A 25,511-nucleotide genomic window follows, 5' to 3' on the forward strand; every position below is an offset into this window, starting at 1 on the left:
CGATTTCTTAATGCCCTAAATTTGTTTGAATCTGTTGGAGGTTGAATTAATCAATTTCTTCATGTGGTGGCAGAATTTTTTGGTTTTGTGATGAGGGCTGGTGATGCCATATCTTTTACGTGGTGGATGATGTGTTGAATTTGTATTGGGGGTTGGTGATGTCATATTGTTGTGATGTCTGTGATGCTATGGCCGAATTTGAGATTAAGCATTTAAAATGTTTCATTAACACTATCCCTACAAATTTACTTTTACTCCTCTTACACCTACTTTAACAATTTTCTTAAAATTCGTGTCGAACCCCAAATGAGACTCTTTTTCGCGGACGGATGGAGTATATATTAAAAATGACACTTTTGGTAAAAGAAAATGATACTTTTAAGCATGTAAATGATACTTTTGCACGGGTTAAAAAATAATAATTCACAAATTAAACAATACAAATGACATTTTTCATAACATAAAAATGATATTTTTAATGTATGCAAATGATACTCCCTCTGGCCCATTACAAATTGTAATGTTCCATTACTTTTGGACAGAAAGATTAAGAAATATATAATTAGTAGATAAAGTGAGTTGGTGAAGAGAGAAATAAATTGTGATTTGTAAAAGGAGAAATAGAGAGAAAGTAGGTGGTGAGCCCATTAATTAATTAGTCGCTCAATTATTTGCCAAAAAAAGAACGAGATATTTGTAATAGGACATCATTATGAAAATTGAGACATTTGTAATGGGACAGAGAGAGTATTTTTTATAAAATCAAATAATATTTTGTATATAAATAAATGATATATTGCAAATGATACTTTTAGTACATGCAAATGATACTTTTGAATAGGTCGAGAATGGTCTGGAAAAAAAATCGATAATAAAAAAAATTACTTCATCTATCCAATTTATCTTTGCATATTTGCTTTGGGCACAGAGATTAAAAATCAAGTGTTAATAATGTAAAGTGGGTTGGGACCACTTATTTAATATGTGCAGAGAAGATAAAAACTCATATTTTTGAAAAATATAATTATAAATGAGACAAACTAAAATGAAAAGTGTGCTAAGATAAGTGTGACGAATAGAGTAACAAATGCGACTTGTGAGATTCAAACTCATAATCTTGTGATTTAAAACCACACAATCTATCTAGCTCAAGTGATATTAAACTCATTCGTTTAATACTCTCTCTGTTCCAATTAATTTGATCAATATTCTGTTTTGGGTCGTTCCAATTAAGTTGATCAAATTTTTTTATATGGAATAAATATAAACATAGAAACATCTAATCACTTATTCACTTTATTATCAAACACACTTAAAACATTAATTTCTAAAATATCGTACCGAAAAAAAATTGATCAACTTAGTTGAAATAGAGATAATATATATATAGTGGAAGGATCTAGTGTAAACTCTATCTTACGGTGAAAACTAAATTATATAAACAAACACATAAAATACGTGAATAAGAGATAATCTAATCAATTTCTTATATTCGGAATTCGGTGTCATTTTTTAAATAGGGAAAATTACACCTAAATACACAAACTTTGCCAAAAGTTCATATTTGACGTGAATTTAGGATTTTATATTTTAATACACCAACTTTCGTTGTTGTCCAAATTTGACACGACTTAATTCTTAAAAATTCAAAAAACAACCCATTTTTGTAAATAATTATACAAAGACTCACTTATGTTATAGTAATTTGGGACATTTAAACCAAAACAAGATATTTTCTTATGATGTTTTCTTTTAAACCATTTTAGGCGTGGATCAAAGATTAAAAGAAAACATCATAAGGAAATATCTTGTTTTGGTTTAAATGTCCCAAATAATAACATAAGTGGGTCTTTGTATAATTATTTATAAAAAGCGGTTATTTTTTGAATTTCTAAGAATTAAATCCTATCAAATTTTGGACAACAACGAAAGTTGTTGTATTAAAATGTAAAATCCTAATTTCGCGTCATATATAGATTTTTGACAAAAATACCTTTAAAATACGAGCTTCTTGATTTTCTTGCCGACATCAAGGTTCAAAGATTTTGATTGTATCGAATAAAAGGGTGACAACTTTTGGAGTGTCGACATATTTACATACACATGTCTATCTGTAGAGTTTCGTGGAAGTCAGAAATCGAAGTCAGAAATTAAATGCATTTCTCATTACTTTTTCTTTGTGGATAAGCATTTACTTTCTCTTTTCTGTTATGTCAGAATATATAACTCTCTTACAAATTTGAATTGGTAACTTTGGTTATAGATATGTAGAGCTCATTAACGAAAGAAATTGCTATACGACTTTCTCAATTTCATACTAAATGCAATAGTGTATATATTTGGTTAATAGTAAATGCATGATAAATTTTTATTTTTTGGTTTATAATTTTAAAATTTAACTTTCAAATACATTAATTTTTAATTTGTTCTTAATTGTCCATAATCTACAATTTTCTCCAAATTAAATATGAGGTGGCAGCCGGAATTGCCAACAAAGCAATCTGAATTACTGATATGACAATTAAAATAGCCAAATCTCTCTCTCTCTCACACACACACACCCAACAGAGATACCTTCGCCACCCCTGCCCTCCCCCATCAGATTCGACGCCTTCTCTTTCGCCTCTTCTCGTCTCTCATCTCATTTCTCGCCTGCTCCTTCATCCACGGCCTCTGCCGCCTACCCCCAGCAATCCCTTCTCCTCCTCCGCCGCCCTCCCCAACCAGACTCTGCGCCTCCGCCGCACCAACCGACGCTCCAAAAATTGGGGTTCGATTCTCAATTTCTCGACCTCCCTCTGAATTTTTTCTTCGATTTCTAACATTTCTTTTGTTTTGGCTATTTCTTGATTTCACGACCTCCCTCAAAATTGGGGTTCGATTTCTTTTGTTGTGGTGGTGGTGGTTGCTGGGAAAATGGGGGAGGATGTTTGGCAATGGCTACTGGGAAGATTGGGGGAGGATCTACGGTGAAGAGAGAGAGAGGGGGCGCCGGGAGGTTGGGGAAGGGGATGTCTGGTGGCAGTGAAAGGCATGGTTGGCCGTGGCAGGAGAAGCGCCGACGGAGGTTGGGGAAGGACATGTCTGGGGGCGCTGGCGGGGGATGGGCGGAGGAGGTTGGTGGTAGTGACGTGTGAGATTATGATTGTTAATTTATTTTTAACTTTTAATTTTTCATAATTAAATATAATTTATTTTTAATTTTTAACAAAAGCGACGTCGTTTCGTCTAAGAAATTGACACGTCAATTTCGATTTTGCCACATAGGAGACACGTTAGCTTTAATTTGGTCGGAGGTTCTCGCCATGAGAAAAAAGCAACTAAATAATAAATTAATGTATTTGAAAGTCAAATTTTAGGGTCATGGTATAAACCAGAAAATGGAAGTTTTCCATTGATTTAGCGGCTATTAACCCTATATATTTCTATGCAAAATACTATAGTGTATATAAAAATTGGGCCGATCCTCAGTGAGACTGGTCTTATCCATAAGATCAATTCTCATTAGAAGACTGTAAAAAAAATTATACTCCCTACGTCTCACAAAAACATGAACAAAGAGAAATGCACGGGTTTTAAGAAATGTTAGTTGAGAGTTAAAGTTAGTGGAAAATGGGTCCCACTTTAAAAGTTGTTGTGAGAGTAATGAATTAATTAAGGAAAAGTAGTGGTGGGCCATGATGTACTAAAATGGAAAGGTTCATGTTTTTGTGACACACCCCAAAATGAAAAAACGTTCATGTTTTTGTGAGACGGAGGGAGTACATAATTAAACACGTAAATTGTATTGGCCTAGTGGTAAAATTCTCCGCCTACAACTTTAACGTTGTAGGTTCAATTACTTCTACGAACAATTTTTTTATAAACATCATTTTTCTTTATGTTGATTACTATTTTTCATCAAAACAATAATTTTTTTAAATTATCTGGCATGTAACTGACATGCACCCGTCGTGTGGTGCGATCAAAATACCGGTGTATGCCCTAGACGGACAGTACACGCTCCTACTGCTTGCAACCAAAGAACAGTCTTAGTAGCAAGTACAAGGTCGAATCCCACAGGGAGTGAGGAACCACTTTGTTCTCCAACGACAAACTGAGGTGTCACAAGTCTCAATCTGTATACTCTGCACAAGAAACTAAACAAAGATCAATAATAACAAAGGGGTAAGGTTTATGGTTAGGTCATAACTGTTGTCAATATTTATTTCGGTCATAGGCATACTGATGATCCATCCATGATCCATATAAACTCAAGGCGTGGCCCAAAGATATTGGGGCGTTTCAAGAGGTTACACTTCACACTTAGGATGGTTGAGTTCATTGTAATCGCTTGGTCCGAATGTCACAAATTCCCCGATCACAAGGCAGTGCTTCACTCCTCCTTAGGTAGTAGTCATACCCGTTACTCACCAAGTATGACCCTCACCAACCTTCTCTCCTGAGGTCCCCAACTCCGCACTTTGAGTGACACATGCCTCTTGGACATAACCATTTCTAGCTAGTCAGCCGACCATTTATAGACATGCTACGGCGCAGTAGTTGCTTTCCTCGTTTGATAACCATGGCTTTATGCCTCGTCACAGTTGATGGGTAGTCGCTAGAAAAGCCTAAGACCGAGAAAGGACAGTGTATCCCATCAATCCACTCCCCACCTTCCGAATCTACAACGCCTTTTGTTGACGCTGCTCAGCTACTTGGTCGTGGGTATACCGGTTGTCATGCCCTGGTATACCCTGGCCTTTGCTTAACATGGACAGCATTTTACCGAACGGAGATCACCCGTTAGGCTCCTACTGTCCATGGCTTGGCACAGATCCGTCTGGAACCACAAAACTCAACCAAAAGAACAAATGCCTCACGAATGTTACATATTGACAACAATTATTTCCACCCCTTAAACCTCACCAAAAAAACTACTCACACATGGCAGTAAACATAAATGCAAAATGAAATAAAAGCAACATATAGCAAAAGGGAAATACTTGAATTAATAAAAGAGTACCTAATGCTACGAGCCTTTATCTTGTTTTTTGCGTGAATCGAAATGAAAGCAATAAAGTACTGGAAATATCAACTGTTTAGATGCCACAAATCAGCAGGAATCAAAAGTACTAACTATGAAAGAGTTAAAAGTTCAGGGGCCAAGAAGTTCTTCACGCTGTCCATCTTCTTCCTTTTATACTGCAGAATGGTACGAAGCTAACCCTAGTTGCGCCAGTTTCCATATCTTCATCGAGATTTTCTTTCCTTCTTTAGCACAATCTCCAATTGATCCGATTGAAGATATTCTCCAGCTGCAATCTTGAGTCAAACTTCCATTCTTCTAGATTCTTCAGTATCCTTCTCCATCCTTCTGCATTCTTCCGCCAAATCTTCGTGATTTACTTTTCTTTTTTAGCTCCGGTTGTCTGCTTAAGTTGGTTGTGGTCGAACAGATTGCTTCTTCGGATTTGACTCATACTAGGTGAGTTGCTTCGGGTTCCCATACCTCAAGTTAAACTTGAGAGGTACTGCGCCTAGGCTCCATGCTGGTAAATATAACTTTGCAATCTGGGCTAGTAATGCCCATTCCGACCACATTTCTTCCATTTGCCTCGTACTGGACCTTCCTTCCTCCACAAAAGAATTTTCCCCCGGACAGACCTAAACTGACACAAACAAAGAGAAGCCCAAAAGTCGAAGACGCATCACACCTACACACTTAAACCATACTTGCCCTCAAGTATGCAGGTGGATTCACAGAAGACACGGACGAAAAGAGAAGAAAGGAAAGAAATAAAAACTTCAAGACACGAAACTTGCACAGACATCAGGTTCAGATTATACCAACATGCATCATTCAGCCAAGTCAAACCATAAGCCAGAGAGTAATGAATATACATAAAGTATGATAGTAGCTTCTCTCTCTCTCTTAAGTATATAGCTCAGTGTATACACTCATGCTATGCTGTACCAATTCTTCTATGAGTTTGATTGTAAACTGCAAGCAATTCAAACTAGCATGTCTCATCAAAGGGACTGAAATTTGGTTGTAATGGGGTATACGGAGTAGAGGTGAGACATGTATAGTTCAGTAGGCTTAATTCAGTATCACCCATACCCAGCATTTTACTCAGTAAGACAACAACCAACATTTAATTCCCCTGTTTTCAGTAGGGACCAATCCTTTCTTTGATTTTTTGGCAACATTTTTATCATCAATTTTTTTATGCCCCGATTTTCTTTTTCCTTCAAAATTCCTTGCTTATAATTTTATGCACGACCTCAATTCTTTCCCTTCAATATAATTTCATCAATAAAAAAGGCTCAAGAAAGAAACGTTCAGCTCAAATTGGCTTAGCAAGGGATCTTATCACATTAAGCATCAAAGAATAATTCTGGGGCCCTAATCAAAGAATTCTGCCCTAATCACATAAGTCAATACGAGTAGTATAAGTTCACAAACAAAATTGAGAATTCCTAGCACAGCCACGGCCTCACCAGAAAATATGCAATTTTGGCCTTGATCTCACTGGTGGGTTTCTCTCAATGATCTCACTACTACTATCATGCATATTAGATTCTCCACCAAATCATTCCACAAACCAAATTCAGCATGCATATTTTCATCGCCATCAACATGTGCAAGCAAGACACGACTCCAAGCACAAACTCTAAAGACACTAAAACATCATAAAACAAAACAAAAGAAAAAAAACCCTAATCTACAAAGCTCAGGGGAAGAAAACTTAATTATTTTGGTCGGAGGGCTCATCCTCCGCATTCAACCGGTCCATGATAGCCTTGAACCCAACATCCATCGCCTCCCTCAATGTTGTTATTTCTGCACTCAGCATTAGCAGCTTATCCTTAACTTCCTTCAACTCAGCCATCAACGCGACACCCTTGCTACTGACAAGGCGAGGTGTCTCCTGCTCCTGTGCCCTCCTCGATTTGGGCCTGACCGTTACACCTTCTGGGTAGACCGGACGGTAATTCTCGCTCTCATCGGCTTCAATTACCTTCCAGCGCACAAACCTGCCGAGGTCTAAGAAGCGAGTTTCAGTAATGACGGTGTCATCAGGGTTCTCCTTGTTGAATTTGATGAGTTTCTTTGCAAGGATGGTCACTAATGGGCATAGAGAAAGGAACTTGTTGGTATGGGTGACCCCATACTGAAATTGCAACACCACGGTGAACCCAAAGTTCATCATTCTCTTCTCAGTCATGCACCATAACAGGAAAACCTCCTGTTGAGTGACCACATTAGAACCTTCCAGCTGGCGATAAATGTTGTAGGCTAGCCACCGATGACAGATTCGCAGGGCAGGATTGCGGATCTCATTTGACTTGCTGCTGTTATTGACGTACTTAGTTCCGGTAGATATCAACGACCAGTAGTGGTCAATCTGACTCTCCACTCCGGTGGGGCTATGGTCTCTGCTTGTTTGTATTCCTCATCGTAACCATCACTGGCTTCAATCACCCTGAGGTGAATGTTCAGCTCGTTGATAGAGAGAGGGAACATTCTACCCCACAATCGGAATCGCAGGGTACCCGCGGTTTCAATAGTGTAATTTGCCTTGGGCTTAAACTCCACAGTGCCCATGAACTCTTCTGTAAGCTTCTGGAACACCATCTGGTTCCACTCCAACACCTTCGCCCAGCTTATCCCATCAAAATACCCTTCCACCTTTTCCTTTATCCCAAACTCCTCCAAAGTTTCAGTTACCAAAAAGTACCAAGGAGTGATCTCCCTGTTCTGGAGTATTGCATACCTCTGACTGTCTCTTGGTATGACCGCTTCTGAAGCAGTAGGGCGCACTAAGCCTTTGCGCTTCATAATCTTTGGCTTTGCGGTAGTGGCTGTACTGGAGATAGATTTCCTTGGCACCAAAACATCCTCTGAATATGAGCTATCTACGATTTCAGTGTCTCCTTTCTCCGGTTCTTCCTCAACTTGCTTGGCTTTTTCTTTTTCTGCAGGGGTTGCCTTCCTTGCCTTGCTTTGAACTTTCTTCCCCTTAGTTTTACTTCCGGCTGCCGCCGGTTTGACCTTCGCGGGCAGAGGGGGTTTGGCGACATCCAGCTTTCTCTTGACTCCCGGATTCACCATTTTACTTTGAGGTGTTGGAGCCTCCACCTCTATTTCTTCGATTTAGGTGGCTCCCTCCTCTTCCTCTTATTCGTCTTCCTCAGATCCTGATGCCGTCTTTTCTTCCTCCAAAGATGGCGCAGGTTCCGATGGTGAAGGGGGTACCAGAGTGATTTCCCGCTCTTTAGCAGAAGATCGAACGGGAGTTGGTTTCTTCAGGGCCTTCTTGGGTTTCTTTGCTGGCGGGGTGGTGAGTTCAGGCTGTTCTTCCTCGGCTTGCTTCTTCGGTGCCTCGACCATTTCTTCTGAGGCTTCTTTCTCAACCTCCTGTTCATCTACAGCGGGGACATCCTCCCGCCCCTTTTTCTCCGTCTGAATGGCTTCGACTGGTTATTCGGTAGCCTTGGTAGAGGTTTCCTCAGAGGCAGTTCGCCTAGTGGTTCGTTTCGTCAACGGTGGGCGTTTGGTAGTCTTCTTTTTTGCTGGGGGTTGGGTACTCCCGGAAGTAGCTCCTCCTTTGGTTTTTGCCATGGTGAATTTTTGCAGAGGTGGGAGAGTGTTTGGAAAATTAGGGTTTTGGTGTAGGGAGTAAGGGAACATGGTGGTTTTTATTGAGGTGGCAGCGGTTACCAAATTTAGGAGAGAGGAGAGTGGTGGAGATCGTGTGTAGCGGTTTATGGAGATTTAGGGTTTTTGAAAAAGTGGGGGAAGTGTTTAAGGAAAGTGGAGATGACGGTTATGGCAGAAAAATTGAATTAAGGTAAGAAATAATTACCAAAATTCGAATTTCAAATTTTCCTTCGGAAACCCAAACGATCCCATCACATCATGGCAGGCTGACACTGCCACCTTTCTGATGTCACTCCTCTTTGGTTGGACCTCTCCTGCCTTCAAAATCCCGAGCCTCCACCTACACACTTTGCAACGCAAAGTGGGTTTGAATTCACCACTGGGCCTCCTCCTCTTTACTCTTTCCGGCCCATCTTTCCTACAAGTTAGTGCATCCAAACAAAACAAAACAAAACTAAAGAAAAGAAACTTCAGTAAATACCATACCAAAAAAACAATGCTGGGTTGCCTCCTAGCAAGCGCTTTTATTTTCTGTCTCGAGCTCGACACTTCCTTCATCCTTCATTCGTAAACAGGATCGAGAAGGTGGCACTCCTCCTTCTCTTTTTCTACTTCAGCAAGTTGTTCATGGTAAGGCTTCAAACGATACCCATTCACCACAAATGTATCAGCTCCATTGTGATCATACATCTCTATGCTTCCATTTGAAAAAATTTCTTTAATCACAAACGGTCCATACCACTTTGAATGAAGCTTCCTGACCATCATTTTGAAACGAGAATTGAAAAGTAGGACTTTTTGTTTGACCCAAAATTCCTTCTTCCTGATCTTGGCATCATGGATTCTCGTTCTTTATAGAGCACAACATTGTCGTAAACCTCCAATCGAAGCTCTTCTAACTCACTCATCAGCAGCTTCCGTGTTTCTCCAGCTAGGCTCATACTGAGGTTTATTTGCTTGATTGCCCAATACGCCTTATGTTCAATCTCCACCGGAAGATGACATCTTTTTCCATAGAGTAGCCTAAAAGGGGACATACCTATAGGCGTTTTAAAAGCAGTTCGGTATGCCCATAACGCATCTCCCAAATGGTTACTCCAGTCCTTGCAGTTTGGGTGCACCACTTTCTCCAAAATGCTTTTTATCTCTCTATTGGAAATCTCAGCTTGGCCATTTGCTTGGGGGTGATATGCTGTAGTAACCTTATGTGTCACCCCCATCTTTTTGGTCAGTGCTCTGATAGTGGCATTACAGAAGTGAGATCCTTGATCACTGATCAGGATCTTGGGTACACCAAATCTCTCGAACACTTGTTCCTTCAAAAATTCTGCCACGGTATGAGCATCATTGCTTACAGTTGCTTTGGCTTCGGCCCACTTTGATACGTAGTCCACTGCTACCAGGATGTACTCGTAGTTCTTTGACTTTGGGAAGGGTCCCATAAAGTTAATTCCCCACACATCAAAAACTTCAACATGCATGATTGGGATTTGTGGCATTTCGTCTCTCGCGGTAATACCTCCAGTCATCTAACACTTTGGGCAGCTCTGTACCCACTTCCTTGCATCCGCAAATATAGTTGGCCAGTAAAATCCACTATCTAAAATCCTATGGGATGTGCGCTTCCCTCCAAAATGTCCACTGCAAACTGTTCCGTGACACATATCCAAAATTTGGGCATGCTCATCCTCAGGTACGCATCTCCGTATGACCTGGTCTGCTCCGATCCTCCATAGATATGGATCTTCCGAATAATAAAAATGGGCTTGTACCAGTAGCTTCTGATTTATGCCTAATTGTTCTAATTTTAGGGGTTTGCATGTGCTTATTTTAAGATTAATCTTCTAGAAATTGGTGCGTTTTATGGTCTATTTTATGCCTTGCAGGAGATTTATGATTTCGAGATAAAGAGTGCAAATCTTGGAGAGTTTGGGCTAAGAATCGTGTGTTTGTGCACACTCTGGCACGTCAGAGAAGCGAAGCCCTCGTGCCAGAACCGAGAAGGCCCGCGCTAGAGTTAAAACCCCGCGCGGAAGCCAGAGCAGCGAAATCATACGCCAGAGGAATCAAAGCGAGCAAGGAAGCGCCAGAGAAATCACTTCGCTACCGGAAACAGAAATGCCAGAGGAATCGCTATGCCAGAGGAATCAGACGCCAGAGAAATCACCATTTCTCTGGAGTCAGAGAAATCACCATTTCTCTGGAGTCAGCGAAATCAAGAAGCCAGTGTAGCCAAGTCATCACCAGAGGAGTCAAGAGTCAGAGCAGAGGGGATAGAAGCCAGTACAGCGGGATCGCAAAAGTCAGAGAAATCGTCTTTCCGCTGGCAAATGCCAGAGCAGAAGCGATTCCGCTGGAGACCCATTCCTCTGGCGAATGCCAGAGCGGAAGCCATTTCGCTGGCGAGAGCCCCGAATTCCACCAGAGTAGGAGTGTTCCCAGAGCGCGCATTGCAGCTGGAAGTTGCCTTATTTTGCACGATTCTATTGCCTTTAGAATTCTTCTTTGCATGGCAACTTCCATGGTGATCCATAGGGAATTGAAGTCTATAAATAGGGCCATACTTTTCATTGTAATAATCAATCCCTTGCCCTAGTTTTAGACGCCATCTTTGCAATCTGTTGGCATCCGAAGCTTAGGAATTTACTTGCTTTCATAGTTTCAAGTTTTTATTGTTCTAAGTTAGATTTCAATTTCGTTTTTAGTTTAGTTTCTTGGATTGTGATTGCGTGACACGATTACACGTTCAAGGATTTTACGGTATTTCGTATTTAATTTAATTTATTTCTGTTTAATCATGTTTACGTTTTTCATTCATGTTTATGCTTTCTTCTTAATTATGCAATTTAAATTATGCACTTTAGTTTATGCCTAGATTAGAAGTCTTTACTTTTACAAGTATTTACTTTCATAAGTAGGTTTAATTTAAGTTCTTTAAAATCTTGTCTAGGGTTTAATAGTTCAATTCGCCTAGCTTAGTTTTACAATTCGGTTTTTACTTAAGTTTTTAATTCTAAGTTTTAGTTTAATAATCAATCTCTTTACTACTTTCTTTATTGTTTTTTTCCTGCGATACTACTAAAAGCCCTTAAAGACTTTCCTTGAGAGATGACACTGGGTCAACTTACCATCACTAGGATGTCCTTGTTCTATTGCAAGTCAAACTAGAGGTGTTCTGGGTTGAGTCAAATTTTGGCGCCGTTGCCGGGGAAGGTTTTAGGCTTTTTAGTTGTGTCACTTTTCTTTCCGTTTTTACTTGCTTTATTTTTCTTTTTCTTATTTTTGGTTACTGTCTCCCTCCGGTGTGTTTAATCCGTGTGTTAAGTGTTGTGTATGGCTCAGAACATGGAGTACATGGGAGATTTCACCCGGCCCATCATCGGAGACACCAACACTTCGGCTATTGTGCTTCCACCCGCCGTCAGAGATTACAATCTAAAGCCGAATGATTCAAGTCTTCTACCTCTGTTCCATGGGATGCCGAGTGAAGATGCCCTACAATTCATCCGTGAGTTTTGCACACAAGTTCAAACCATTCCATTGCTGAAGCTCACGGAGGACCAACTTAAGCTCAAGTGCTTCCCCTATGCACTTAAAGATCGGGCGAGAACATGGATGCTAACTCTGCCGCCCAACTCTATCACCACTTGGGGAGAAGCTTGTGAGAAGTTCATGCTAAAGTACTATCCGAGCCACAAGACACAGGAGCTCAGAACGCAAATCATGGAATTCACCCAAGGAGTGGACGAGCCCCTACATGAAGCATGGGATAGATTCCAAGAACTCCTCCGCCAATGCCCGCAACATCAATTCCCCAACGTGATGTTGATGCAAGTTTTCTACGATGGGTTAGTGCAAACTGCCCAATTTATGGTGGACAGCACCGCAGGAGAGAACATAGCTCGGAAGACTGTTACAAAGCTGAAGGAGATATTCAAAACATTAGCGGAGAGCTCTCAACAAAAGTCGGTGCGTGGAAAGAGAGTTGAGGCTAGCGCTGTGACGAACCAGTACGAGCTGCAAAAGCAATTAGCGTCAATCATGCGCGAAGTACAGCAGCTCAAGATGAGCCATACGGAAGCTGCACCTGTCCCTACACAGAGCATAAATTATAATCAAAGCAATGGTGGATGGAGAGGTCAACACCAAAGGAATTTCCAGCCTGCTCAACAATTCCAGAATGCTCCACAACCGCCAATACCTCCGCAAAAACAGTCCCTGGAGGAGACTATGCAGGCTTTTATGGAGGTTAGTAAGCAAAACTTTGAGATGACCAAGCAAAGTATGGAGTCTCAGGCTGCCACTATCAAACGCCTCGAGACAACTGTGTGGCAACTGTCGGGCACGCTGGACCAGCTACAGCAGCAGCAGAGCCAAACTCATCAAGTGCTAGCTCTGACGAGGATGCCAGAGCAGACTAGGCTGACATCTCTGACTTGGCAGCCAGAGCAGAGGAGAACATCAGAGCAGAGAAGAGAGTCATCTCTGACTTAGCAGCCAGAGCAGAGGAGAACATCAGAGCAGATGAGAGCGCCAGAGTTGATAAGGCCAGAGCAGAGACTTCACAAATCAAGTACGCCATATCAACCACCGAAGCCCAGCCCGCCTCTGCCACCATCAATTGTTAATCCAACCCAACCATTGCCAAAGAAAGAAGATCCAGGGAGTTTCATAATTGGTATTGGTTTGGGTCGAGCTGGAGAATTCACAGGCATGTTAGACTTGGGGGCGGCAGTCAATTTGATGCCGTATGCTATTTTTCAGAAATTGGGCAGGAAGGAAGATGAGCTTAAAAGCACGAAAATAAGACTTCAACTAGCTGATGGGGCATATTGTAGCACTCATGGTATTTTAAAAGATATTGAAGTCATGGTGAGAGGAATCACGGTGCTAGCCGATTTCGTGGTGCTCGAGGCAGGGCATGGCATTATAGGAAAGAATGGGCAACTTGTTCTACTTGGTCGGCCTTTTATGGCTACTACCCAGACGCGCATTGATGTGGGTTCTGGAACTTTGAGCATGGCCGGGTCTGGTAGATCGGTAACATTCTCCGTTTTTAATAAAAAGACTATTATTTCTAACTCTTCAATGCATATCTGTTCTCTTGTGGAGATTGCTGACCAGGAGGAAGAAGTAGAAATTTTCAGAGCTAACTGTCTTTCGTCAGCTCTGCCTATTCCGCCAGCGCTGATTACTCCATCTATGCCTATTCCGCCAGCGCTGATTACTCCATCTATGCCCATTCTGCCAGCGCTGACTACTTCATCTATGCCTATTCTGCCAGCGCTGACTACTCCAGCTCTGCCGTTGGAGGACAGAGCAGAAACTTTACCGCCAGCGCTAACGAGCTCAGCTCTGAACACCACCCCAGCTCTACACAACACGCGCCAGAATGTTGCTAAGAAGAAACTGATGTGCACTAGCCCGAAAGAGGACATAATTATACAAGATTTTCTTGATAAATTGCAGGATGAGGAGGCCATTGAAGATCAGTTTTTGGCCAATCTTCCACTCGACGTTAATGCCGTTCATAAGGTGCCAACTACCGTGAAAGAGGATGCAACCGTTGAGGAAGAACGGGCTGATGTGCTGTCATGCAAGGATGATGCCGTGCTAAGAGTGCAGAGTGAACCACCTTTGGAAGAGAAGAAAGAGGAGAGATCTCGACATAACTCTTGGTTCGAGAGAATGATGAATGTGATGAGCTCTGCCTGCTCATTAAGAGAACCCGCAGCTGAAATGAAGGAGGATGCGCTCTCACGAGGACTAATTCAGCTGACGTTTCACAGTGATTTTGGTTAAGGGTGCCTCTAAGTCGGGCTGGCGACTTTAAAACTAGCGCTTGGTGGGAGTCAACCCACCGTTGGTTTGTTTATGTTTTTCTGGTTTTGTTTTTCTTGTTCTTTCCTTGTTTTTAGTTGTTTTCTTGTGTTTTTCCTAAGTTTTGGATGCTTTGCGGATACTATGATGCTTGGTGAACATATCTTATTTTCAGCGCTGAAATTCTCATACTACCACCAGCGCTGCTGCCACCACCACTGCACTTCTCCAGCGCAATACTTTTCCGCGCTGCAACTCTCCGCTCTGCCACAGCCAGCGATTTCCCCTCTTGACCACCTCGCACGATGCTTCAGTGTCTCAATGCCGATACTCAGGGACGTATTCTCAACTCTTCTTATTTCTTTTTGTGCCCTGAGGACATGGCATGCTTTAAGTGTGGGGGGGGGTGTTTTATTGTGCATATATTTTCAATTGGGCGAGATTAGTCTTTCTATGCTTAGTTTTTGGTCTCGAATCTTGCTAATTTTTATGAATTTGTGGAAGGGTAGATGGTTTTCGATGCGAATTTCGGGTTTGTGAATGAATGGTGGTTATTCTTGTTTTACTCTTGATATATGTTTCTTGTTTGCGCAAAGAATAATGAGTTTTGTTGCAACAATTTTGTAAGTAAGTGAAACGAGATTTGTCCGGTAGATGCTAGAAGGAGTGTTGTCATTGTGATTGCCTACGATCGTATCTTATCTGTGAAATGTGAAAAATGTTGGACGAATTGCCAACTTCAAAATTGCCAGCTCTGAAACATCTGGCCTGTTCTGAAATGTGATAGCTCTGAGTCTCTGTTCCTCTAGTCTAACTATGAGCATGGGAAACCACGTGAAAAGACTTTGGAGTACATCCAAATATTTTTATTTCATGAATTATGGCTCAACTGTCGAAAATCTTAAGCACACAAAGTGTGAAAAATGGTGATATTGATTATAAAGGCGATCACATTAGGGAATTCACTTCTAGCGGAGAATTGGGTCTGATCGAATTACTTGCATTACTCTTTTGTTGCTCCTTAAACTTTGAGTTACTTGCATGATCGAGAGATGTGTATTGATTGTAAAATTTTGAATTGACTTTGAGAATGTTTGGATGGAAATTAGCATTGTTGAAATCAATCTCTTCCTAGGATTCATACGGATTTTGCTTGAGGACAAGCAAAAGGCTAAGTGTGGGGGGGTTGATTTATGCCTAATTGTTCTAATTTTAGGGGTTTGCATGTGCTTATTTTAAGATTAATCTTCTGGAAATTGGTGCGTTTTATGGTCTATTTTATGCCTTGCAGGAGATTTATGATTTCGAGATAAAGAGTGCAAATCTTGGAGAGTTTGGGCTAAGAATCGTGTGTTTGTGCACACTCTGGCACGTCAGAGAAGCGAAGCCCTCGTGCCAGAACCGAGAAGGCCCGCGCCAGAGTTAAAACCCCGCGCGGAAGCCAGAGCAGTGAAATCATACGCCAGAGGAATCAAAGCGAGCAAGGAAGCGCCAGAGAAATCACTTCGCTACCGGAAACAGAAATGCCAGAGGAATCGCTATGCTAGAGGAATCAGACGCCAGAGAAATCACCATTTCTCTGGAGTCAGAGAAATCACCATTTCTCTGGAGTCAGCGAAATCAAGAAGCCAGTGTAGCCAAGTCATCACCAGAGGAGTCAAGAGTCAGAGCAGAGGGGATAGAAGCCAGTACAGCGGGATCGCAAAAGTCAGAGAAATCATCTTTCCGCTGGCAAATGCCAGAGCAGAAGCGATTCCACTGGAGACCCATTCCTCTGGCGAATGCCAGAGCGGAAGCCATTTCGCTGGCGAGAGCCCCGAATTCCACCAGAGTAGGAGTGTTCCCAGAGCGCGCATTGCAGCTGGAAGTTGCCTTATTTTGCACGATTCTATTGCCTTTAGAATTCTTCTTTGCATGGCAACTTCCATGGTGATCCATAGGGAATTGAAGTCTATAAATAGGGCCATACTTTTCATTGTAATAATCAATCCCTTGCCCTAGTTTTAGACGCCATCTTTGCAATCTGTTGGCATCCGAAGCTTAGGAATTTACTTGCTTTCATAGTTTCAAGTTTTTATTGTTCTAAGTTAGATTTCAATTTCGTTTTTAGTTTAGTTTCTTGGATTGTGATTGCGTGACACGATTACACGTTCAAGGATTTTACGGTATTTCGTATTTAATTTAATTTATTTATGTTTAATCATGTTTACGTTTTTCATTCATGTTTATGCTTTCTTCTTAGTTATGCAATTTAAATTATGCACTTTAGTTTATGCCTAGATTAGAAGTCTTTACTTTTACAAGTATTTACTTTCATAAGTAGGTTTAATTTAAGTTCTTTAAAATCTTGTCTAGGGTTTAATAGTTCAATTCGCCTAGCTTAGTTTTACAATTCGGTTTTTACTTAAGTTTTTAATTCTAAGTTTTAGTTTAATAATCAATCTCTTTACTGCTTTCTTTATTGTTTTTTTCCTGCGATACTACTAAAAGCCCTTAAAGACTTTCCTTGAGAGATGACACTGGGTCAACTTACCATCACTAGGATGTCCTTGTTCTATTGCAAGTCAAACTAGAGGTGTTCTAGGTTGAGTCAGCTTCCTCTACTCGAACCTTGATAATCCTGAGGGTAACTCCTTCGTGATCAGGTAATTAGCTATATCAGCATACCAGGGCTCCTAGTTGGTTAGGGCATACAACTTTTCTTCTTCTGTATGGGTGTATACAGAGTATAGCTTCTCGTCTAGAAAGGTATCGGTAATAGGCATACCGTCATCTTCTTCCAGCTGCAATCGGCTCAAGTGATCTACTACTAGATTAGTTGCCCCCTTCTTATCCCTTATCTCAATGTTGAACTCTTATAACAGCAAGATCCATTCGATAAGTCGAGGTTTTGACTTCTTCTTGGCCATCAATATTTCAAAGCTACATGGTCCGTATAGACAATTGCGTTCATTCCCAAAAGATAAGAACGAAACTTTTCTATGGCAAACACAACTGCCAAAAGTTCTTTCTCGGTAGTGGTATAACTGCACTGTGCTGGGTTCAAAGTCTTGGAGGCGTAGTAGATTACACAACTCTCTTTTCCCTTCTTCTGCCCCAGTACTGCCCCAACTGCATGGTTGCTGGCATCACACATCATTTTGAACGGTAGGTCCCAGACCAGAGGTTGGATGATTGAAGCCGACACTAGTTTGTTTCTCAAAATTGTGAATGCCTCCTTGCAATCATCATCAAACTCGAACGGTACATCTTGTTGCAAAAGTCTGGTCATGGGTTGAGCAATCTTGGCAAAATCCTTGATGAATCGTCGGTAGAACCCTGCATGACCAAGGAATGCCCGTATGTGCTTTACTGTTGTCAGGTAGGGCAGTTTGGCGATAGAGTCAATTTTTGCCTTATCCACTTCGATTCCCCTATCTGAGATCACGTGGCCCAGCACGATTCATTCTTTTACCATAAAATGACACTTTTCATTGTGAAGAATGATTTATGCTTAATTGTTCTAATTTTAGGGGCTTGCATGAGCTTTATTTTAAGATAATCTTCTGGAAATTGGTGCATTTTATGGTGTATTTTATGCTTTGCAGGAGAATTAGGTTTTCGAGATGAAGAGTGCAAATTTTGGAGAGTTTGGGCTAAGAATTATGTTTTTGTGCATACTCTGGCACGTCAGAGAAGCGAGACCCGCATGCCAGAGCAGCGAAATGGGAAGCCAGATAAATGCGCCAGCGTCAGAGCGGCGAAGTGAATCGCCAGAAGAACCAATTGCCAGAGCAGCGGAACCAAGTCTCGCCAGAGAAATCAACATATCAGAGCAGAGGAATCACTAGTCAGAGGAATCATAAGCGCCAGAGGGATCATAAGCGTCATAGGAATCCTATTCGCCAGAGAAATCAAAGAGCATAGTAGAGAAGTCAGACAGAGCAGAGAAATGCCAGAGCAGAGAAGAAATGCCAGAGCAGAGAAATGCGCCAGAGCGGAAGCCGTTTCTCTGACGGAAGCCATTTCTCTGACGACATCCGTTCCTCTGGCGAGAGCTGCGATTTCAGCCAGAGTGGAGATTACTTGCAGAGCACACCAGCTGGACTTACCTAAGTACACGATTCTATTGCCTTTAAGAGTCCAACTTTACATGGCAACTTTCATGGTAATCAAGAAGGATTTGAAGTCTATAAATAGGGCCATATTTTTCATTGTAAAAATCAATCCTTTTGCCTCCAGGCGCTTAGTTAGATAACGTCTTTGCCCTAATCTTTAGTTCCGCCATGTTAACTAAAGCTTAGGTTTATTGCTTTTCTAGTGTTAGTTTCGATTATTGTTCTTAGTTAGTTTAGTATAGTTCTTTTAATTCATGTTTTAGATTAGTTTCCGTTTAGAGTTGTAATTACGTGACAGATTACCTCTCGAGACGAATTTACGGTATTTCTTTAATTAAGTTTATTTAATTGCTTTTACATGCGTTTCTTTAAATTTTGCTATTTCAATTCTGCTATTTAAATTTTGCAAATTTACTTATGCGTTTTTATGATGCTTTCTTTAAATCATGCAATTTCGTTTCTGCCTAGTTAGATTAGATTAGAAGATTTTAATTCAAGTTATTTAAATTCAATTTGTCTAGTTAATTTCTTTACTTTAAGTTCATTTAATTCTTGCCTAGGGTTTAATAGTTTCACGCCTAGATAATTTTAAGATTAAATTTTATTTAAGTTTAAATTACAAGCATTAGTTAATAATTCTTTTTCATGCCTAGATAATTCTTTAGTTTAAGTTTCTAGTTAAGTTTATTTTCCCAGCTTTAGATAATTTTACAGCTTTCAATTCTTAAGTTTACAGCTTTTTCGTGACATAATTAAAAGCCCTTAAAAATCTTCCTTGAGAGATGACACTGGGTCAACTTACCATCACTAGGATGTCCTTGTTCTATTGCAAGTCAAACTAGAGGTGTTCTAGGTTGAGTCAAAGAACTAGGCTTTTCTCCACACACTTTTTCAACACGAGCTCTAGATGATTGAGACAAGGGTCGAACGAGTCTCCGTACACGGTGAAGTCATCCATAAAAACTTCAATACAATTTTCAAGCAAGTCGGAGAAGATGCTCATCATATACCGTTGAAAAGTTCCTGGTGCATTGCATAGTCCAAATGGCATTCTTCGATATGCAAATGTTCCATATACATAAGTGAAAGTGGTCTTCTCTTGGTCTTCATGAGCCACAAAGATTTGCATATAACCAGAATACCCTTCTAAAAAGCAGTAATAGGCATTACCAGCTAAGCGTTCCAGCATCTGATAGATGAACGGTAATGGGAAGTGATCTTTGCGTGTAACCATATTCAGCTTCCTGTAGTCTATGCAGACCCTCCATCCAGTCTGTAGTCGGGTTGGAACTAGTTCGCCTTGGTCATTCTTGATGACTTGTATTCCTGACTTCTTCGGTACGACATGGACGGGGCTCACCCATTGGGTATCGGAGATGGGATATATAATTCCCAATTCCAAAAGCTTCAGGATTTCTTTAAGTACCACCTCCTTCATAACTGGGTTCATATTTCTTTGTGAATCTCAGACAGGTTTGGTTCCTTCATCCAAATAGATGTGCTGCATGTACTCCGTTGGACTGATCCCCTTGATATCAGCCAAGGTCCAACCGATGGCTTTCCTATTCTCCCGTAGAACTCTGACCAAATGTTCTTCCTGCGCAAGAGTTAAATCTACACTAATGATGACTGGAAGTGTTTCGTCAGGACCCAAATAAGCATATTGCAAGTGCTTGGGTAATTTCTTCAGTTCAAACACAGGTGCCTTTACTATCGAAGGCAACAGCTTTTCGTTCTGCCCATATTGAGCCAATAACTCTGGTTTGCCTGCTGTTGTTCCTCCAACTGAATAGACCTCACATCCTTGATTCTCTGATCTACTTCCATCTCAGCATCCAAGGTACTTTCTCGAAGAGAGTAAAGCTCCATGATAGCTTCTTTGATATCCTCATCCTCCATACGTTTTGCATCTCGATCGGTTAGGCCATACTGAATTACTTTCTTTGTCGTATCCCCTGAACCAAAATCAATTCCATGTTCTTGTACTAGGGTTTCAAACACATTGATCATGTCCATCGTTTCCATTTCTTGCTTCCTCTTCATGGTTTCATAGATGTTGAACTCTTCCTGGACTCCATCAAACTCACATGTTAAAATTTCGGTCTTCATATCAATTTTGGTTCCAGTGGTCATCATTAACGACCTTTCCAATAATATAGCATTCTCTCCAGTTTCTGGACCGGTATCCAGGACATAAAAGTCAGCTGGGAAAATCAAATCCCCGACTTTAATCAGTACGTCCTCCACCACACCTCCAGGATAGGCGTTGGATCTGTCGGCCAACTGTGTGACCACAAGGGTATTCCTCATTGCCCCAATGTTCAACCTCTTATAAACGGCCAGTGGCATCACATTTATGGAAGCTCCCAAGTCCATCATCGCTTTATCCATGTTTGTTCCACCAATGTTGCACGGAATGGTAAACATTCCCGGATCCTTCCGTTTTGTGGGTAACTTCCGTTGGATCACAGCCGAAACACTTTCGCCCATCACATATCGGACTTCTTCATCCATCTTCACTTTTCTTGAACAAAGGTCCTTCAAGAATTTTACATACTTTGGAATTTGTCTGATGGCGTCGAGCAATGGTATGCTCAGTTCCACTTTTTGGACATCTTCATCATCTCACTTGCTTCTTTCTCCTTGGCCTTCTGTCACAGGCTTCCTGGGTAAGGTGCCTTGGTTAGAGTACTACCCCCAGCTTGTTCAAGAGTTAGACCTGTATTATCTCTCTTCAAGTTCCCTTTGATTACTTCAGCTTCAGCTAACAGCTCTTCCGTATCGTCCTCCTCTTCCACGAACTCCGTCAGGATCACCTGAGCCTGTTCCCTGGGGTTGATCCCCATGGCTGGGAGTTTACCAGCATTTTTCTCCAGTTTAGCTACTGCTTTGGTCAGGTGACTGATCTGCTGATTGGTCTGGTTCATACCGGCACGTATTTCATTACGAAACTTCTCACTCTCTTTCGCCATGTTTTCAATGGCTTCCTCCCATGGTGCTCTCCTGTGTGGTGGTTGGTAAGGAGGTTGCTGCTGTTGCAACTGGTTATACTGTGGTGGTGGTCCTGCCTGGTATTGCTGATGTTGTTGGTTCTGATTATACATCTGACGCTGTCCTGGTGCCCCCATATTGTTCTGTTGCTGTGGTTGACCATCTTGCTTCCATCTGAAGTTAGGATGATCTCTCCATCCCAGATTGTAAGTGTTTGAGAAGGGATCATACTTGCGTGGATTCCCATCATGTCCACCAATAGCATTAACATCAACAATGTCCTCACCGAAGTTAGGACAATTTTTAGATTGGTGTCCGGTAGCATCGCGAAGACCACACTAACGAACTTTCTTCGGTATAGTCAGGCCTGAAAGAAGTTCCTTGAGTTCATTCATACTCTTCTCCATAGTTTTTTTCAGTTTGGACATCTCTTTTTTCTCTTCACCTTTTTTAGGTATTTCCAGGTTTCTCTCATGCCCTTCATCGAGTGATTCTTCTGCCATGGTGCCCAATAGTTGAAAGATTTCTATTGGAGTTTTACTCATTAACGACCCATTACAGGCTGCTAGGACCAAACTGCGATCATTCCTCCGCATGCCCTTTACGAAGCTTTCCACTTGGTCTTTTGGAGAAATTTGATGGTGAGGGCAGTTGCTCAACATCCTCTTAAATCGCATCCAGTATTCATAAAAGGTTTCTAGCCCATCTTGCCTTATACTGCGGATATCCCATCTCATCCGCTCCACTTTTGATGCTGGGAAGAATTCTTCCAAGAAAACCTACTGTAGTTGTGCCCATGTGGTGACACTTCCCACGGGTAGGTCATACAATCATCTTCTCGCATTGTCCACCAAGGTAAAAGGGAAGAGTATCAATTTAACATACTCTTACTGCTCATCATTTGACTGGTGCATGATCGTCATCTCAAAATCTTGAAGATGAGTGTGTGGATCATCTCCTGGGTAACCACTGAACTTCGGTAAGATCTAAAGCAGTGAGGGCTTTAGGTCATACCGACGAGGTGCAAATGGGTCGTCTGGTAGGGTAATCCCGTTGGGCCTCAGGTTGAGATTAGTTAGGTATGCTAACTGTTTGAGGGTCTACGCCTGCTCGGCTTCTGCCATAGCTTTGCGTCTCGCTATTCATGCTCCTGCGCGTAGTCGACGTTCAGTTCTGTTAATATCAAGCTCAAACACCAATGCTCTTGTTGTTCGATGAGTTCCATGCATGCACCAGTAGCGCAAAATGAAATAAGGAGAGAACAAAATTGCTGCGTGTCACTCTCCGGCAACGGCGCCAATTTTGAGACGCACCCGTCGTGCGGTGCGATCAAAATACCTATGTATGCCCTAGACGAACAGTACACGCTCCTACTGCTTGCAACCAAAGAACAGTCTTAGTAGCAAGTATTGGGTCGAATCCCACAGGGAGTGAGGAACCACTTTGTTCTCCAACGACAAACTGAGGTGTCACAAGTCACAATCTGTATACTCTGCACAAGAAACTAAACAAAGATCAATAATAACAAATGGGTAAAGTTTACGGTTAGGTCATAACTGTTGTTAATATTTATTTCGGTCATAGGCATACTGATGATCCGTCCATGATCCATATAAACTCAAGGCGTAGCCCAAAGACATTGGGGCGTTTAAGAGGTTACACTTCACACTTAGGATAGTTGAGTTCATTGTAATCGTTTGGTCTGAAAGGTCACAAATTCCCCGGTCACAAGGCAGTGCTTCACTCCTCCTTAGGTAGTAGTCATACCCGTTACTCACCAAGTATGACCCTCACCAACCTTCTCTCCCGAGGTCCCCAACTCCGCACTTTGAGTGGCACATGCCTCCTAGACATAACCATTTTCGGCTAGTCAGCCGACCAGTCATAGACATGCTACGGTGCAGTAGTTGCTTTACTCGTTTGATAACCATGGCTTTATGCCTCGTCACAGTGGATGGGTAGTTGTTAAAGAAGCCAAGACTGAGGAAGGACAGTGTATCCCATCAATCCATTCCCCACCTTCCGAATCTACAACGCCTTTTGTTGACGCTGCTCAGCTACTTGGTCGTGGGTATACCGGTTGTCACGCCCTGGTATACCCTGGCCTTTGCTTAACATGGACAGGGTTTTACCGAACGAAGATCACCCGTTAGGCCCCTACTGTCCATGGCTTGGCACAGATCCGTCTGGAACCACGAAACTCAACTGAAAGAACAAATGCCTCACTAATGTTACATATTGACAACAATTATTTCCACCCCTTAAACCTCACCAAAAGAACTACTCACACATGGCAGTAAACATAAATTCAAAATGAAATAAAAGCAACATATAGTAAAAGGGAAATACTTGAATTAATAAAAGAGTACCTAAGGCTACGAGCCTTAATCTTGTTCTTTGCGTGAATCGAAATGAAAGCAATAAAGTACTGGAAATATCAACTGTTTAGATTCCACTAATCGGCAGGAGTCAAAAGTACTAACTATGCAAGAGTTAAAAGTTCAGCGGCCAAGAAGTTCTTCACGATGCCCATCTTCTTCATTTTATACTGCAGAATGGTAGGGAGCTAACCCTAGCTACGCCAGTTTCCATATCTTCATCGAGATTTTCTTTCCTTCATTAGCACAATTTCCAATTGATTCGATTGAAGATATTCTCCAACTGCAGTCTTGAGTCAAACTTCCATTCTTCTAGATTCTTCAGTATCCTTCTCCATCCTTCTGCATTCTTCCGCCAAATTTTCGTGATTTACTTTCCTTTCTCGGATGCGGTTGTCTGCTTAAGTTGGTTGTGGTCGAACAGATTGCTTCTTCGGATTTGACTCATACCAGGTGAGTTGCTTCAGGTTCCCATACCCCAAGTTAAACTTGAGAGGTACTGCGCCTAGGCTCCAAACTGGTAAACATAACTTTGCAATCTGGGCTGGTAATGTCCATTCTGACCACATTTTTTCCATTTGCCTCGTACTGGACCTTCCTTCCTCCACAAAATAATTTTCCCCCGGACAGACCTGAATTGACACAAACAAAGTGAAAAAACAGGGCCAAATGGCCCAAAAGTCGAAGACGCATCAGTAACCCACCCAAACCCACACCTCAGCCTGCCTAGACCTGTCTCATCCAAATTTTTGCCTAAAAATTTCCTCATGCCAAAAGAAGAGTGAACCCTAAAAATGTTAAAATTGAAATAGTTAAAAAAATTTATCTATAAAAATAAATATTTAAAAATTAATCTTATTTACCATTTTACTTTTAAGGTTAAAAACTTAGAGGTTATCCATTAATTTTTTAATTGTGACTATTTTGAGTTGGAAATTCTAGTTTTAAAACTTGAATTCACAATCAAAGACAACTAGGTGTAAATTTTAGCTTTCAAATTCAAATTCACAACCAAAATTATTTCAAGTTTTGAATTTTAGTTTTAAAGCTCGAATTCACAGCCAAGACTATTCTGAATTGTAAATTGACTTTAAAATTCGAATTCACAACAAATATTATTCATAGTTGTGAATTCTAGTTTTGAAATTCGAATTCAAAACCAACTTTATTGAGTTGTCAATTCTAGTTATAAAATTCAAATTCACAACTAACTGAGTTGTAAATTCATTGCTATTTTAAAACTAGTTTTGAATTTAAGAACATCAACAATACAAACTCATCTCCACGTCTATTTCTCCACAAATCTCATTTTGTTCTCTAATCTTTATACAATAAATCTCAATTTCATTACACATTCGTTCTCTAACCTTGGTTCAGCCACCGCCAATTACGCCTCCACCGCACCCCTCTCTATGTACAGTGACAATCGCCATTAGAGGAACACATTGATGATTACTCCTTCGATCGCAATTTCTATGTTGATCTCTCTTACTCCGCTCATTCACCTCTGCCGTCTCTCAAACAACCAAAGCCATTTCTCCACCTCCACAACACGGTTGCCGCCCCCATGTAATGTGC

At 41.2% G+C, this 25,511-nt stretch overlaps 2 protein-coding genes across 2 annotated transcripts; both read right to left on the reverse strand.

Moving 5' to 3' along the window:
• Positions 1–8,164: 8,164 nt before the first annotated feature.
• On the reverse strand, positions 8,165–9,337 carry LOC131008303 (uncharacterized). The gene is made up of 2 exons (XM_057935190.1): positions 9,221–9,337; positions 8,165–8,449 (listed from the first exon to the last, which is right to left on the reverse strand). Exons 1-2 carry the CDS (start codon positions 9,335–9,337, stop codon positions 8,165–8,167), a joined length of 402 nt encoding a protein of 133 aa, XP_057791173.1.
• A 10,692-nt stretch (positions 9,338–20,029) lies between these two features.
• LOC131008304 (uncharacterized) lies at positions 20,030–21,078 on the reverse strand. Its single transcript, XM_057935192.1, has 2 exons — positions 20,332–21,078; positions 20,030–20,248 (listed from the first exon to the last, which is right to left on the reverse strand). The coding sequence occupies exons 1-2, from the start codon at positions 21,076–21,078 to the stop codon at positions 20,030–20,032; spliced, it is 966 nt and encodes a 321-aa protein (XP_057791175.1).
• Between the last annotated feature and the right edge of the window lie 4,433 nt (positions 21,079–25,511).

This window comes from Salvia miltiorrhiza, chromosome 2 (assembly GCF_028751815.1).
Source record: "Salvia miltiorrhiza cultivar Shanhuang (shh) chromosome 2, IMPLAD_Smil_shh, whole genome shotgun sequence".
Taxonomy (NCBI): domain Eukaryota; kingdom Viridiplantae; phylum Streptophyta; class Magnoliopsida; order Lamiales; family Lamiaceae; genus Salvia; species Salvia miltiorrhiza.

Coding starts and splice junctions, on each gene's coding strand:
- LOC131008303 (XM_057935190.1), bottom strand. CDS start 9,337: ATGTATGATCACAATGGAGCTGATACATTTGTGGTGAATGGGTATCGT. Junction 8,450..9,220: donor AGTGCCACCTTCTCGATCCT/GTTTACGAATGA, acceptor GAAGCCATTCAG/ACGGAGAAAAAGGGGCGGGA.
- LOC131008304 (XM_057935192.1), bottom strand. CDS start 21,078: ATGGATGAAGAAGTCCGATATGTGATGGGCGAAAGTGTTTCGGCTGTG. Junction 20,249..20,331: donor AGTTGGAGGAACAACAGCAG/GCAAACCAGAGT, acceptor TTTGAACTGAAG/AAATTACCCAAGCACTTGCA.